Source organism: Dunckerocampus dactyliophorus, chromosome 19, assembly GCF_027744805.1.
Source record: "Dunckerocampus dactyliophorus isolate RoL2022-P2 chromosome 19, RoL_Ddac_1.1, whole genome shotgun sequence".
In the NCBI taxonomy this organism is placed as follows: domain Eukaryota; kingdom Metazoa; phylum Chordata; class Actinopteri; order Syngnathiformes; family Syngnathidae; genus Dunckerocampus; species Dunckerocampus dactyliophorus.
The window spans coordinates 6,067,787-6,083,786 of NC_072837.1; the positions used below are offsets into that span (position 1 = coordinate 6,067,787).

Below are 16,000 nucleotides of genomic sequence, written 5' to 3' on the forward strand. Positions count from 1 at the left end.
TTGGCTGCCAAGATGGAGGATTAACAGGTAAAAACATACAGCATTGTTTAAAGTGTTTTATTAATGTATGCATTGTTTTATTATTCCTAAAATGTAACTGGGGGGGGGGGGACACAACAGGAAATAACTGCTTTCCTCTATTTCTTTACTGGAGAAATCTGTCAGTGTTACAGAGACTAATTACAACAAACTAGTGTAGATTCTTACAAGTTAAGCAGGAGTAGTTGTAGTGTAGACATGTCATTTTAAAGATTGTGGAGCTGCAGACATGAATACAATCATCTTAAGTATGTTCTCTTCCAGCAGGACAAGGAGATCTAAATACACCTTTAGAGGTTAAACTTGGGAGAAGCAGGACGTGAGAGGATATACAGCTGATGGGGAGTTGCTGCAGGGTGTGTTTCAGGTGTGTTTGGATCAAGCAGAGTCATGTGCACAAATCCACCTTTATTTGGCAATGCTGGGGAAAAGACAAAAGATCAGAATTAAAAGCTATAGCTTTTTAGCCCTCCTGACTTCAAGACATTGAGCCCGAGAGCCGCAGCAGCTTGAGAAAAGTAAAGAAAAACATGATCCAATCCCGCCAAGCTAATCCCACGTTTAAAGGTAAAATGAATTGAATTGACCAAAGGCAACAGAGTAAGTGTGGTCGGAGGAGGGGGTTGTCAAATCCATTTCGGCCAAAGGAGAGGAATGCGGCTTTACCCTGTACATGACTTTGAGATCTATGTAGTATTTTATCAGAAGAAATTTACTATAGCGTGCTACTGGGATACAATATCATTTTAAAAGCCGCTGAAATGAAATGACAGCCCCTTTAAAGAAAAAAATTGCAACAATATTAACTGTGTCGCTGTAGCTTTTTTTTAAGCTGTTTTTATATGTTTAGACCGCATCAGAAAAGAAAAACGTTTGTTCATGTCTCACATAAGGATTGTTGATAATGGGCAAAATAAAAAAAAAATGCGAGCACCACATAGAGGGTTGCAAAAAATGTGCAGTTTTGCACCTGCAAAAATTAAATCTGACATCTAAGTTTGTTGTCATGTTTATATAAGGTTACTGTATATAATCTACACCAAAATAGGATACTCACACACTGGTTTCCTTGTAGCGGTCCAAAGCCTCCTGGGCCACCACCTCAGAGAACTTGGGGTCATTCCAAGGGATGTCGCCCGGCACGTTAAACTTCATGGGTGGTGCGTTGAAGAGTTTGACGGACACGCTAGTGTCAGGCTGCTCAATATCTTGACCAGGCTGCTCTACGGGGTCCCTGCTCATCACCTACAATAACAATTAGCATAATCTGACTTAATTATTCAGTGTTTAGAGATGAGGAAGTGTACAAAAATGAACTAGGAAGAAGACTACGTGTACCGTCTCAACTTGGAAAATGTCCTTCTTGGAGTTGGTGTTGTTGACCAGAGATGACACCCACCCAAATTGCCTGTTGAACAGGTCCATGACGGAGGACGTGTTGAGCATTTGCTCCTCAAATCGCTTTAGGAGGGCGTTGTAGTGCTGGGTGAAACGCTCTGCTATGGCCAAGGCCCTCTCGAGCTCCTCCTTCAGGGGGCCTTCCAGGGGTTTCTTCCCAGAACAGTCTGTGAAAGCAACAAGAGAGACCACTGTTAGACGTCAGACATCAGGACCAGAAAGGTTTTCCAACACTGGTTTGTATTAAATATAAATTGCGCATTTTGCGGTGAAGTACACAAAATCCTCACTGGTCTTCTGTAAAATGTATCCATCTATGTTGAACTAGAGTACAGCGGCACCTCCACAATCAAACACTATCCATTCCTTGACGCTGGTTGACTTCCAAGGTCTAATTTTGAAACAACTTTTCCTATAGGAAATACTAGAAAGTGCTTTCATTCAGCCAAGCAGCCTTTGCAAGGTTTTAAATATCATGAACATTCTTACCTGCCATACAGGTAAGATGTTTGCAGAGCAATATGTCACCAAGTGGTGTTTTGTATTTGCTGTATTATGTCAAGTTCCTTTTCTGGTTATCGGTCACACTTTACAATAAGGTAGACAAAAATACAGTAGTTATTGAGGAACTAATGACTAAGGCATATACATTTTGACTAGTTGCTGAGGAACTAATGAGAAGAGTAGTTATTAAGTAACTAAGGCACATAAATTTAGAGTAGTTACTGAGGAACATATTAAGAACTAATGAGTAACTAAGGAGTAGTGGTTAGGTAGGTTCATTCCTCATTAACAACTGTAATTTTGTGTACCTTATTGTAAAGCGTTACCTGGTTATCTTCTGTGGTGGCATCATTAAAAAAACTGTTTTTTGCCATATTGAGAGAATCCACTCACCAATATGTTCAATCTCTTTGCATTTCTCACACTCGTCACGGAATTTGAGGCAGCCGGCCGAGTTGCGACGAATCTCCCTGCAGGTCATCTTCCCGTTTCCGAAAGGTTTGGTGATGACCACGTCCTCGTTCACGCTGCCATCTGTGACAGACATCTGAATTATTTACCTTCGGACTTCTTTAAAATATATGGAACAAGGATAAAAAGCTACACATTCCTGATTGTAATCTAAAGAGGGAAACTTGAATATTTAAACGTGCTGTCCGTCCTTGGCTCGCTCCCTCATTGGACACTTTTTGTTCACCCAAAAAATATACAAACCCCACCACCGGCTGGCATATGTTACCAATAGTGGTCTCAGAGGACAGATTGTGCAAGCAATACAAAAAAAAAAAAGTATATTCCCAACAATTCCAAGTTAAAGTGAATGAAAAGGGGGAGTGGCGTTAGTTGCTGTCACTCACTCGCGGCGAGTGCACAGGCACATACCCATAGTGAGCGTGCACCACCTTTAAGCATAATCTTGGTTAGAATCTAAGGATGATAATATCAGTGGGACGATACTGGCATAAAAATTTAATATCGGTATTGTTTTTTTTCCCTATAATGAAAGCCGATATGGCCCTTAAAGCCACAAGCATTGCTGTCGCCATGACAGTCAACACACAGCATATACTTGAGCCGATGCTTTGCTTAATAACCGTGTTTGGGGTGGCAGGATGTGATGGGTTGTCAAAACACCGCTAACGGTGAGCAGGGTAGCTCATGAACATATATAGTAGACGCCGCATCGAGCGCTGAGCCGTACGGAAACGTCGCCGCCATATTGGATGTGGCAAGCGTTGGAGCGTTGAAGATGCTTCATTCATGTGCTGCAAACCAAATCCCAGGGAATAACATTTCACAGGTAAGACTTAAAGGGGACCTATTATGCTTTTTCTTTTTTCTGACTGATAAATGTTGTTACAATGTGTTGCCAACGTGTCAGATAACGAGCTTTGTGCATTTGAAAGTGAGACCTAAAAGCAGTTTTGGATGGCTCTGCACGCTGCATTTTACAGAGTTTTTTTTAACACCGAGTTCCTCTGATGTCAACGCAACCTGGACTTCCTTATATGGGCATGCCCAGGTAAACGCTGTAGGTCTGCCCTCCCCCTGCTCTGCTCTGTTCACCGTGTTAGCACGTATGGCTCCCAGGAAATGTTTGTTCGCGTGTGCCTAAAAAGGCAAACATCAGGCAGAAGTGGTTGGAGTTGCTGATTCCCGGCCAGCAAGAGAAAGATATGCTCACCTGTCAACGGCATTTCACACGGGACTGTTCTGTGAACATGGGCCAATATGAAGCTGGACTATCTAACTGAATGAGTTTTTTCCCAAATGAGTTTGGAATGGTTTGAATTGGTTTAAAAATAAGGAAGTAGTAATGGTTCAAGATCAAAGGAAGTTGTGTTGCAGAAAAAGTGGGAATTTTTGGGATGTGGAAACTTGTTTTGGATGAGCTGAATGGTTTGAATCAGTTTAGAAAAATGTTCATCTATTTTCAATAAGAATTTTGTTGTGATAAATACTAATGGATTGATTTTATATAGCGCCTTTATACAAGGTACAGTGAAGTCAACTCATTATTCATTCAGTCCTCAGTCACACACTGGTGGTGGTAATCTACATGTGTACCCACAGCTGCACTGTGGTAGACACCAAATAGTCATACACCAGTGTGGGCAGCACTGGGTGAAGTGTCTTGCCCAGGGACACAACAACTGTGACTGGGTGGAGGAAGCGAGGATCGAACTGCCAACCTTCCAGTTTTTGGACAAACCTGCTCTACCTCCTGAGCCACTGCTGCCCAAAATGTTGTTGCATGTGTTGCATGTCCCAAATGAGCAGGACATTTTGATGTGGAAATGGTTTAAATTGGTTGAGAGGTTTCAACATTCCCCAGCTAATCATCCCATGTCAAGTTTCAAAAGAGTTTCCAGAATATGAAAATGAATTTTTCCCCTGTTGCAATCCTTGGTGTCACCGTAAGAGGGCATACCCTCGTTAGCGGGGGCATCTGTGTCAAAGTCCATCATGGAACCAAAGGAGCCAAAGGAGCCAAAGTTGTTCCTGTCGATGTTCATCATGGGGGAAAACAAACTCTGGAAGCTGGGGAAAGACTGGCGGAGGAGCGAGTGAATGCTTCTACGCCAGCGCGCCGGGAAGAAATTGGGCAGAAGAAATGCGGGAGGGTTGTAGTGCACATGATCAGCCACCTGAGAAACATCCCAACACACCCAGAGACTGCAAGTTAATACGCATACTAGCTTTCAATTGGAGAGAATCATAGTCTTTGGGTATTTTGTACCTTCATACTGTCTGAAAATATGCCATCCACACCGTCAGCCATCTCCGAGTATTTGTCTTCCAAGTCCTTGAACTCTTTCTGCTGACGTTGGCCTTCCTGCTCCAGGGTGTCAATCCTCTCCCCATTGATCCAAATGGAGAAGGGAGACGTTCGGTTCAGCAGGTCCTCCAGCTACACAGAAAGGGACGCTATTACGTTACATTACATATTATATTGTGGAATGTCTAATGCCACAAATGTGATTTGCTTTTTCTTTGGCTTTTTTCCCCCAATCAGAAAATGGTAAAATGTGATGGAAGAACACGAAAAGTGGAAAATGAATCTCTGTCCTCGCTGCCAAGCGCAATAGCTATATAAGAAGAACGTATGTACACCAGTTGTTTGACCTTTACTATTTAACAGCAGCTTAACTTATTTTTACACTTGTACGAATGTTAAACGTTACTTAAAAACTGGCTGTTCATTCCATGAAGGTGACAGTGTGGCCCCGGAACAGACCTCTTCATTGTAAAACAGCACGTCCAAGACCGTCTAGGGTGTACCCTGCCTTTCGCCAAAAGTCATCTGGGATAGGCTCCAGCTGAGCAGGACAAGTGGTAGAAGCTTACCTGGCGGCCCACCATTCCAGATCCACTGCTGCACGTGCGGGAGTAGTACTTGACGCAGGTTTTCTTCAGACAAGGCTTACATTCCTCCCACAGCGCCTTCATGGTCTCGTTGCAAACCTCGTCCTGCTGCTCCAGCTTGGCCTCCATCTCTTGAGCAGCCAGCATGGCCTCCTACATCAACATGCATGCCGTTTAGAATGGGACAAAAAACGTCTCTTTTGTGGGATTTCAGTGGCTGAGACAGTACCTCTTTCTGCTGTTTAGTTTTCTCCAGCTCATCCAAAACCTTCTTGTGGTCCTCTGACGATTTCTGCATCAAATTCTTCATCTCCTTGACGCCATTGATGGCATTCTCAATTTGGACATCCAGGTACTTCTCTCCTTGACGGGAGATCTCTGCAAAGAAGCAAACAACACTGACCTTGAACATGTTTTTATTCTTACATGGTGCCAAAAGTGGAGTAATGCAGAGGCGCTTACGTTGGAGATCTTCCTTTGTGGGCGGGACAATGCAGTTGGCTGAGGCCAGGAAAAGAGCCACCACAGCCAGCGACTTGGACCCCTTCTTCATTTTCATCATCATCATCATTAACATCCTCTCTGATGCTCCAAAGGCCAGCAGGTAATGATGAGAAAAACCTGCACAAATAAAACACCATCATCAGGCTGACTCCTGAGGCGTAATGCTCTGGTAATGTCACACTGTGCACACGAGAGGGCTCTGTAGTCGCTGTGAAATTTAAGAACACTTTCTCATACATAAATGCAACACAAATCATTTAGAAAAATAATCTGAACTGAACCACGTTGAGAAAAAAACAACGCATTCAATGAATGCATCATAAATACATAATAATAATAATAATAAAAATAATAGGTCATAAGTTACAATTTAAAATGAAATCCAAAACCATTATATATTTAAAAATTTATTATTTAAATATATATATTTAATTACAATTTTTAGATAGATAGATACAGTAGATAGATAGCTGGAGAGGCCGTAGGTCTACCCCACTTAAATATCTTATGTATTACATTGGCTAAAAAAATTTATTTAAAAAAATGCATAAAGTGACTACATTTTTTTTAAAATGTATTTATTTGCTTAAAGCAGGGTTGTCCAAAGTGCGGCCCGGGGGCCATTTACAGCCCACGGTTGTTTTTATTTATATATTTATTTATTTATTTATTTATTGGCCCTTGGCATGTTCTAAAAATACAATTAAACACAAAACTGAAAAAAAAAAACAATAACAAAAATTGGAAAAAAAAGCAGTAACTTTACCAGAATAAAGACAAAATATTAGAATAATAAAGTCCATAATATACAGAGAATGAATAGCATCAATTTGAAATATTTTTAAATCATAAAAAAATATAACATTTTAAAAAGTCGAAATATTGAAAAGTCATAATTTTAACAGTCGGAATATTATGAGAAACAAACAAAACAAATAAAGTCAAATATTATGAGAATGAAGACAATACTAACGAAGAAAAATGTATGAGGAAAAAAATTTAATAAAAACAGCAAATCTGGAAAAATGATCAAAAAAATCTAATCAAAATAAAAAAAAACCTAAAGGAGAAAATGTTCATTCTTACTAAAAAAATATGCTTGTCACCAAACACGAAGCTGAGATGCAGGCTGTTTTTCTTTAAGTATAAAAATCCATCTCAGCATATCTACATGGGTTGGTTTAAAACATTTGGAAACACCTGGCTAAGGTTTAACTGGAAAAAGAAGTACAAGCAAAGTAAAGTATAAAGTTAAATGGCTGCACATGGCTTTAGCATATCGGTCTTCTATCAGTAGTGGTCACCAAAAGTGGGTACTTTGCACACCCTTCTAAGAGTGCACAGTGAATGAATGTAACCACAGCGCGAGGACATCATCCCCACACTGACCTTAGATCAGTGTTTTCTGTGACTTTCTGCTTACATAGCAAGAACAGCAAGCTCTTTCTCTGTTTACACATTTTGCTGATGTCCGATTGGCCTGCTGCCCATTTAGTGCCCTTTTTCAAATACACACTTAGGTGACCTTGGAGAGTGGACACACAAACACGGACTAGTCAAGCTGTGAGACTGAGATCGTTGACCTGACCACACATAGTAACGTGTGACAAAAAATACATAAATTCGAGACAGGGATTTTAATTTAATTCATGTTGGTGATGCAAAATTGAGAGCGCATCGTCGATCGCCAACCATCAACAGAAAACTATACTCTGCAGACTGTGTTGGGCAACAATCGGCCCAAAAAACTCGATAATACGTTCCTTTTCCCACCTCAAAATGAAACTCATCATTGAATACCACCAAGTTTGTGTCATTTAAGAAAGTAAACTTACTTCCTTCTGCACCGTTTTGCACTTTTTTACCCTCTATGGCATGGCACTGCTGGAAAGAAACTTTAAAACTTGAAATATTTTCTTTAGTAGAGGTATGTGTGTGGTATAATGCAGGTACAGTATTTCCTTTTATTCCAAGGATTCATTGCTTAAATCAGGGGTGTCCAAACTACAGTATTTCCACTGAGGGCCACATGCTGAAGGATGCAAGGACCACTTTGATATTTTGTTAACAAACATATGTAGATACAGTATGCTAAGAGGTTCTGCATCTCAGCTTTGTAATATAGATGAAAAAGCACATTGTTAGTACAACCTTTGGTCCTTGCTTTTTCTCCCAATTTTGCTAGGTTTTTTCTTGATTTTTTACATATTTCAATTTTTTTCTTAAATAATCTTTGTAAATTTTCTTTTCCTAATATAACATTATTTCCATAATATTTTAACTTTACTATTAACTTTATGATAATTTTTTCGAACTTTATTTTGATTTGTATGTTTTTCATATTATGACTTCAAATACAAAACAAACAAACAAAAAAACACCAACATATACTGTATGTCACCGATGCCACTGAAATTTCCTCATAATGCGAAATTATTCTTGTAAAATTGTGACTTTTTTCTTGTTAGTTTCTTGTTTATTCCTGTAAAATTACAGCTGTTTTTTTTTCCATTGCTGCATTTTTTTTTACAACTATTTCAACTTTCTTCTTGTACATTTTCTTCTCGTAATTAACTTTATTCCCATGATATTGCGACGAGTCTTGTAACATTATAACTTTTTTTAAATTTCCAAAAATGACAACTTAATCTGTTGATTTGTTGGTTCCTCATCATATTACAACTTTTTCCATTTTTTTTTCCCTTTAATATTTCAACTTTCTGCAACTAAAATGTCATTTTCCCTCATATTACAACGTTATTCTCGTACAGTTACAACTCGTTTGCTGACTTTTCCCATTGTTTTTGTTTTTTTTCTTGTTAAATTATATTTTTATAATGTGCCACGGGACAATAAAAAACAGCTGCAGGCTGCAAATGACCCCCGGGCTGCACTTTGGACACCCCTGGCTTAACGTGCACCAAATGTTGCAGGCTACTTTGTGCAGTATGTTTTTATTTGAAGCATGTGCACACTACACTTAAAGAATTGTCTTTATTTAAAGTAGCCATGCCTCATACATACAAGTAGTATTGACCTAATTTACATGATCCACTCCTCTCATTAACAAGACACCAGTTTTTCCTGTTCTGTGTATCTTTCAACCTGTTGGAATCGTTCGCACTAACAGAAAGAAACGAGAATGTTTTTTTTTATACAAGCTATGAAATAATTTATCTGCAACATTAATGTGGTATAATTGTAGTTTTGCACGTTCTCAAAACTACATACTAGGTTTCTTTCTACAAGGGGCCGCATTGTATGTGCAACATGGATTTCACCTAAATATAAGATGACCTGTTTTTGGAAAGCTATTTTTTAAGCAAAAAAAAACACTGAATTCATTAAAATTCTTATCATTTTTCAATCAAATTTCAGTGAAATGACAACTGGTAGGTAGCGATGAAAAAAACCAAACATACTTCTTAGCTGATCTTAAAATCAGCCTCATGACTCCCTCGCTTTGCTCACGTTCACTTTTTTCCAGCAGGTCTCTGATCTCACCAGGTCACACTGGTTTTTGTGAATGACAGGTAGAAAAGCTCCGACTGGGCTTATGTTGCTTCAAGACACCACGACACAGTAATGATGCATGGGAGCATGTAGCCTGAAAACACGACACAATGCGCCTCGTGTGACCTTTTAGAAGAATTTCAATCCTTGCGCAGCCACACATGCATGCATACTAGTCTCTGGTTCCCATGGAAACGAGCCCAGCAAGTTATTTTTGCATGATGTCGTCATGTATAAATATAATCAATGAGCGTGCATGTCTTCTTAATATGCTGTAAACACCAGCAGCAAAGAAAACGTCCGGCATTCCCGTCTATGTGAAGGCGCACATGCAGAACAATGAGGTTAGTATTCTATTCACAATTAAACCAGCCTGCTTCATTACTGCATGCCTGTTAGTCTGGAGATGAATGGTTGCTTCCGCTGAGATATTTTCATTGAGGTTTAAAAAAAACAAAAACAACAAAAAACCCACACAATCCAGATTGTGTGGTGTGCGGAGACAGAGGGGGTGGGTGGGGCCTGACCGAAGCAGCCAAAGTGTGGGAGAGTTAAACAGAGAAGGTTGACAAAGAGAGAAAGTTCCACAAACTTCCACAAACAAAAAAAACAAACAAAAAAAAAACGTGGCAGCGCATGCAAAAGAAACACCTTCACATCTGCATGTGATGTCATTTCAGATCCACCCGATCCTTCCTGCCACTGCATGAGAAAGTAAACACCCCCTTTTAGCCTTTGCAGTATTTTCTCATAGTTCAACCATTTACATTTGTGTGTAAGTTAAGATATAACACATTCATGTTACATGTTCCACGTGTAAATAACATTTACATGACATACTGTACATACATATATTGTAAACACAAATACACAATCTCTATGTATCTACTGTATGTATGCATACAGCAGCTTGGTAGAGTAGATACATACTGTACATATAGTACATGCATACAGTGGAACCTCAGTTAGCGTGGTTTTTTTTGGTTAACGCCCAAATTTATGCCACAATTTTGTCTCGGTTTGCGTGCATTCTCCGTTTAGCGTGCAATACGGCTCTCGTTTTGTGCTGTTGTTAACTCATTCGATACCGAAGACGTATTTATACGTTTTGATAATCCCGAACGCCCAATGCCAACAACGTATTTAGACGTTTTTTACGTTTTTTTTTTCGCGCGAGAGGCAATGATGAGGTGATGATGCAACTCTCCACTAATGCATTAACACTTCAGAGCACTTTTAAGACATAGAAACGGCCAGAAACGGTGTCAGAAATGCATTTGATAGGATTTTCAGCAGGGATCACATGAACGGAGAGAGCCAGAAGGTTACGCATCGTAGGGAAATTTTAATGCATGCACGCACATAGTTCAGTTCCAAATGTGAAAATTGTAAATAGTTCATGGTATTTGTAAATAAATTGCCATTTTGATGTAAACAACCCCTTTTTGGTGTGGTTTATGCTGGTATAGTTGTTTAGAGCTGTCACAAATGCAAAAAATAGTTGTGCCAAAGTGATGCTTGAAATGTGTCTTTTCACAAAATGCTGGTGTTCTCCCTTTTATAGTTGGGAACTGATATTTTCCTGAAACTTACCTATGTTCTACTGCTGATTACTAAAGAACGGAAAAATGTAGAAACAAACTATTTTCTCTGATTAAGGACGAGAGTCTAATCTTTCTTTTGGTAGGTTCCATGTTTATGTAACATAGGACACAATATTCTGTGTGCCTTGAAAGATCAGTCAAATTCATCTAAAATGGCCGGTACTGAAGGGGTTGTCTTTTCAAAAATGGCTGGGATTGAATGAGTTAATGTATTTTTTACCCCCAAAAATGTCCTTCCTTGTTAGCATCCTTCACTGAAGACCGACTAAACTGTTCCCAAAGACACGACGTGCGAGATCAACCATCACCACCTTCCTGTTTTCAGTCACATCGAGAATCACGTCTTCAACGAAGGTAAAAGTAACCTTAAATGTTCACATTGTTCTTTTCGTTCATCTTGTACATGTATTTTTATGTATTTGTAAGTGTGATCTGCATGTAAAGCTATAATTGTAAAACTATAAAAATATGTTTTGTGTTAACATTTTTGGCTTTTTTGAGCAGATGAATTGGATTTAGATGATTTCTTGTGGGTAGCAACTATTGGGTAGCAAATGGGAATTTTTCAAGTTTTATTGTTGTTAGTAGTAGTATTACTACTAACAATTTTTATTTAATAGTTTTCACAATAAGAGAGGAAATTATTGTTGTATTACTTATTATTTTATTATTATATATTATTATACATTATATATATTATTATATATTATTATTATTACTTATTATTCGAAGTATTATCTAAAAATGTAAAATAGTTGCACAGAATTTTTTTGCTTAAAACAAAAAATACTTAATTGCACAAGTATTTAGTATAATTTGGGACTGTTTTTACTGTCTGTCAATTTTGTACCAACGGTTCTCTTTGTAAACAATGTGTCAGCAATATTAAAGCACTTTTCAAATTGACTTGACAGTTTCATTTTCTCATATTAAAAATGGGCAAACAATAATCTCCCTTTCAATGGGACACTGGCACGAGTGGCCTCGTTTCATGCCTCTAGGGCTTTATGCACTTGGCATGTGAGTCCTGCAGTTAGACAGTTGGACAACACCCCCCCCCCCCCATGAACAGAATCAACATATGCAACACAACTATCATGATTATGACTTTAAACAAGGTAATTAAAAAAATGTTTTGCTCCGTTGAGGCACAATGTATTAAAACTGTATATTCTTTTTGCAGTATGCATAGCATGCATAGCATGCATAGCATAAAGTCACATTTAAGGATAACACGGCTTCATCTATTTGAACCCACTTGGTTTGATCGAGAGATGGTGGTCACGCCCATGAGTAAGCAAAACAAACAATTCTCCACTGCGGCCACGCGGTCCACCATAATTCACCATGACACATTAAACTACGTCAAATGCTTTAAAGCGGTCATAAAATAAAATAACATCAATGTATATTTTCTAAAACGCCAAATATGAAACACTGCGGCAAGTTGCGCACCAATGTAATCATCATCATCATCAAGCTGCTCTTGATTTAGTTTGCCAGGAAAGGTGTTTACCACCGGCCAGCAGAGCTCCCAAAATAAAAGCACCTGTGACTCACCTCTGTGTGCGTCCTGAGACTCCTGACCGTCTGAAGCTGTTTCGCATCTTTCCGCGACTCTTATTTATACAGCCGCGGAGATCTGGGACATGCAAGACACGTGACTCATCAGACGGGCAAAACACTGCCGCTGTCAAACTACAGGAAGAGCCTTCCAAAGGCGCCCTTCAAAATAAAAAAACACATCGCGTCAGAATTTGATGTTAAATAGTAAATAAAAAGATAACATTACCTGACTGTAAATGCTGCAAAAATTCCATCCAAAATATATTTAAATATAAAAATATTGCACTCTATAATTATTTGATTTGAGGAACGTGTCAAAGCCTAATAATAATAATAATACAATAATAAATACAGATTTTTATTGTAATACCATGTAGCATTTTATTTGGGCTGATTTGAGGGTAATAATAACAGTAATAATTATGATCGGCATTCACACATTTAAAAGGTAATTTAAAGGGAGAAAAACGTTTTAAAAAATAAGTGAAAATCTTTTGTTACTTACATTTACAAGAATTATTATTCTACCTTATAAAATTTGATTTGAGTTGATTTTAGGGTCTTGATGATGGTAATAATGATGATTGGCAGTCATACATTTAAATGTGTTTTAAAGTGAGAAAAACATTAAAATTTGAAGGTTTCGATCATCATGTCTATAACATTATGTTGCAAAGTCTCTTAAAGTTTAGCTAATTGAGCAGCTTGTGTATCTTTGACATCGATTTAGAACTTTCATGAGTGGTAATTTCATCACTGATAAAGTAAATGATACGTTATACAGTACAGTATTAGATTTTTTGCTGTAATGTGGGCTTTTATTTTGAAAACCAGAATGTAATTTCCTGTCGTTTCTGTAATGTTTACCCACCACTTTATTTTTTTTAAAAAGACTTTTCCAGAAATGTCGTAATGTCCTGGCAGCTGCGGACGGACAGAGCTGTGGACAAACGCTGGACACGCTGCTGCTGCTGCCGATGATGATGATGATGATGATGATGGTGACCATGACTCAACATTTCATCGTTTCACAACGCGAAAAACAACAAATCTTCCTCAATGAAAGAAGAAAAGTCCAAATGAAGTGAAAGGGTCAAGTCTGTTTTCACACGTCTGCATTCAGATGAAGTGGAAATGTGAATGCTACCACGAGTAGATCACTTATGCACGATTCTAAATAACATTTTAAAATGGAACAATTGCTAAATGCACTCCCTCTTATCAATAAGGATTAGAAAAAGATAAATTACGTAAAGTATATCAAACAAATCTGCAGAAAAGAAGCATATTGGAGTTATTGACACACGTTAATGTACTCATTTTAAAAACACATCAAAACAACAGAATACTTATTGGCCCTCAACTGAGCTAAAATGTAAATAATTGAGACTCCTGCAAAAAAGGACAAAAATTCAGTCTTCAAAACTCTTCTTACTAACTTTTAAATATAAATTCCCATGGTCACATAAACACATTTTGAAGCTTGTTTGCACAACTTGAACTTTTCACCTCCTACCAAGGGAACTGTGTTGTTGTTCCCAAATTGAACATTAGATGGCAGCAAGTCTTAACTCTCAGAGTCGTTAAACACTTGGTATTAATGATCTGGTATGCACGGACATCAGAATGAAAAAAAACAACAACTGCACTGTAACTATATACATGAAATATGCATTAAATAATAGAAACGACTCAACCAAATATTCTTGGTGTACGGGAGCACGGATGACCACCAGAGGGCGACAAAGAACGTCCAAAAAGTACACATTTTACACTTTATTTACCAGAAAACAATCCATTGAGCTTACGAATCTCGTTTAGAGTATTTTAATATGGCATTTGCCCCTCTCGTGCAGCTGAATAATCACCAAAATATTTTAAACGGCTGTGTGTCACTGTACACCACTGCAAACTGCAACCACACTAATAAATGTATACTGACTAAGCACTAGAGTTTTATACCTATTTTTATTGTATATATGCATGTTTACATGCACAAACATCGTAGACTCAAGCAAAAATGAATAAGTTTGCTGTTGTAATGTTGTGCTCCCGGTTGGTTCCCACAATCATTTTAAGGTATGCCAACACTGACATCAGACAAAAGGCAACTTTAATATCCCCTGGCAGTCTTACAATGACACACATGTGTGCGAGTTAGAATTTGAGCACATCTGGCATTGGCGTTTGTCGGTGTTGATGGCTTACCAGCAACAGATCCAGTGTGACTAAGCTGGAAATCTGTTGCGTGACCCCGCTGCAAAATGCTGTTTTTCTCCACTTTGTGTGAGAAAGAGTCCAGATGGTTGACAGAGCTTGTGGACTTGTGCAAAAAAAACCAACAAAAAACACGCAACTTCCGGCTATTTACGCAGGTTTTAAGGTTTAGTTAGCCCTTGGAGTCATGAATAAGTCAGTGTAAAGAACACTAAAGGGATGGAAGTATGTCTGTCCAATTGGCCAGCCAGTGAACTGAAACCGTCTCCATGCTTGTTGCTGATTGGCTGCAGAGGTTTGGCCTGAACGGACGAATTTGAACACCAATGCAAAGAGCACTTCCTAATGAGTCACCTCTGGCACACAGAGCAATTATCACCAAGCTTAACGGCTCCCGCGGGTGACATTGACTGAGCCGCCGCTGATTGGCTCCAGATGCACTTCAAGAACATTGACATGATTCTGGTATCAATTTAGCTGCAGCTTTGTGCCCGCTGACATGCGTGTATGCGTCGGAATGTGAGCTGATTTAGAAGGCGCGCGATGTCATTCTTCATGATCAAAGGGCAGCGGGGCGATGTTTGTCATTGGCTGCGTGCTCCACTTTGCATAATGAGGGATGGAGCCTGGAAGCAGGCTCAGGAAGCAGACGTCACCCAAAAAAAGGACTGAAAAGCTATTGAAAACAACCCTGTATTAGCTCCTATGGTGCTTTACAATGTTGGCGGACCAGCCAGGGCACCCCCCGTGTTGGGTTAGTGCTTCACCCTTGACCTTAGCTCTCTTAGAAATACTTATCGTGCTCTGTTTTTAACATTTTAAAGTAACAATAGGTATCAGCTGATCCAAAATAACAGCTTAAGAATCATTTTTGATGAAACACTGCCTTCTAACAGGGAGCACAGTGTTACAGTTTGTGCAGTGCCAACCCTGCCTTGCCTTCCATCTGTGATATAATTTGTGTGGACCAGCCAGGACACTTCCCATGTTGAGGTTGCCCTTTGACATTGCATGCAGTTACAGTACCAAAAGATATCACCCTTGAACTTAGCTGCCCCAGGTATGTTTTTGTTTACTCGACCAAAACCGCAGATTTATTGTGCTGCATTTTGTTAAAGTCATAATTTGTAAGAAGTGTCCCAAAATAACGGCCCCACCAATGATTTTGTTTAAATAATTTGCTTATCTTTGTAAAAAAAATTAAAATAAAGTAACCATAGGTGAAAATTGTCCTAAAATAACATCTTTAAAATAATTTAAGATGGAACACTGGCTTCTAATAGGGAGAA

General features: G+C 38.8%; 1 protein-coding gene across 1 annotated transcript; it reads right to left on the bottom strand.

Annotated features, from left to right (window-relative positions):
* Nucleotides 1-42: 42 nt before the first annotated feature.
* On the bottom strand, nt 43-12,623 carry clu (clusterin). Its single transcript, XM_054762651.1, has 10 exons — nt 12,489-12,623; nt 5,770-5,928; nt 5,537-5,685; nt 5,290-5,460; nt 4,682-4,852; nt 4,373-4,589; nt 2,335-2,475; nt 1,378-1,604; nt 1,097-1,284; nt 43-460 (listed from the first exon to the last, which is right to left on the bottom strand). The coding sequence occupies exons 2-10, from the start codon at nt 5,882-5,884 to the stop codon at nt 448-450; spliced, it is 1,392 nt and encodes a 463-aa protein (XP_054618626.1). The 5' UTR covers nt 5,885-5,928; nt 12,489-12,623; the 3' UTR covers nt 43-447.
* Between the last annotated feature and the right edge of the window lie 3,377 nt (nt 12,624-16,000).

What these genes read in the sequence shown, in the direction of transcription:
- clu (XM_054762651.1), bottom strand. Translation starts at nt 5,884, where the DNA reads ATGTTAATGATGATGATGATGAAAATGAAGAAGGGGTCCAAGTCGCTG. An exon ending in AAACTAAACAGCAGAAAGAG is followed by an intron (nt 5,461 to 5,536) that starts GTACTGTCTCAG and finishes ATGTTGATGTAG; the next exon opens with GAGGCCATGCTGGCTGCTCA. An exon ending in CAAAGAGATTGAACATATTG is followed by an intron (nt 1,605 to 2,334) that starts GTGAGTGGATTC and finishes TTGCTTTCACAG; the next exon opens with ACTGTTCTGGGAAGAAACCC.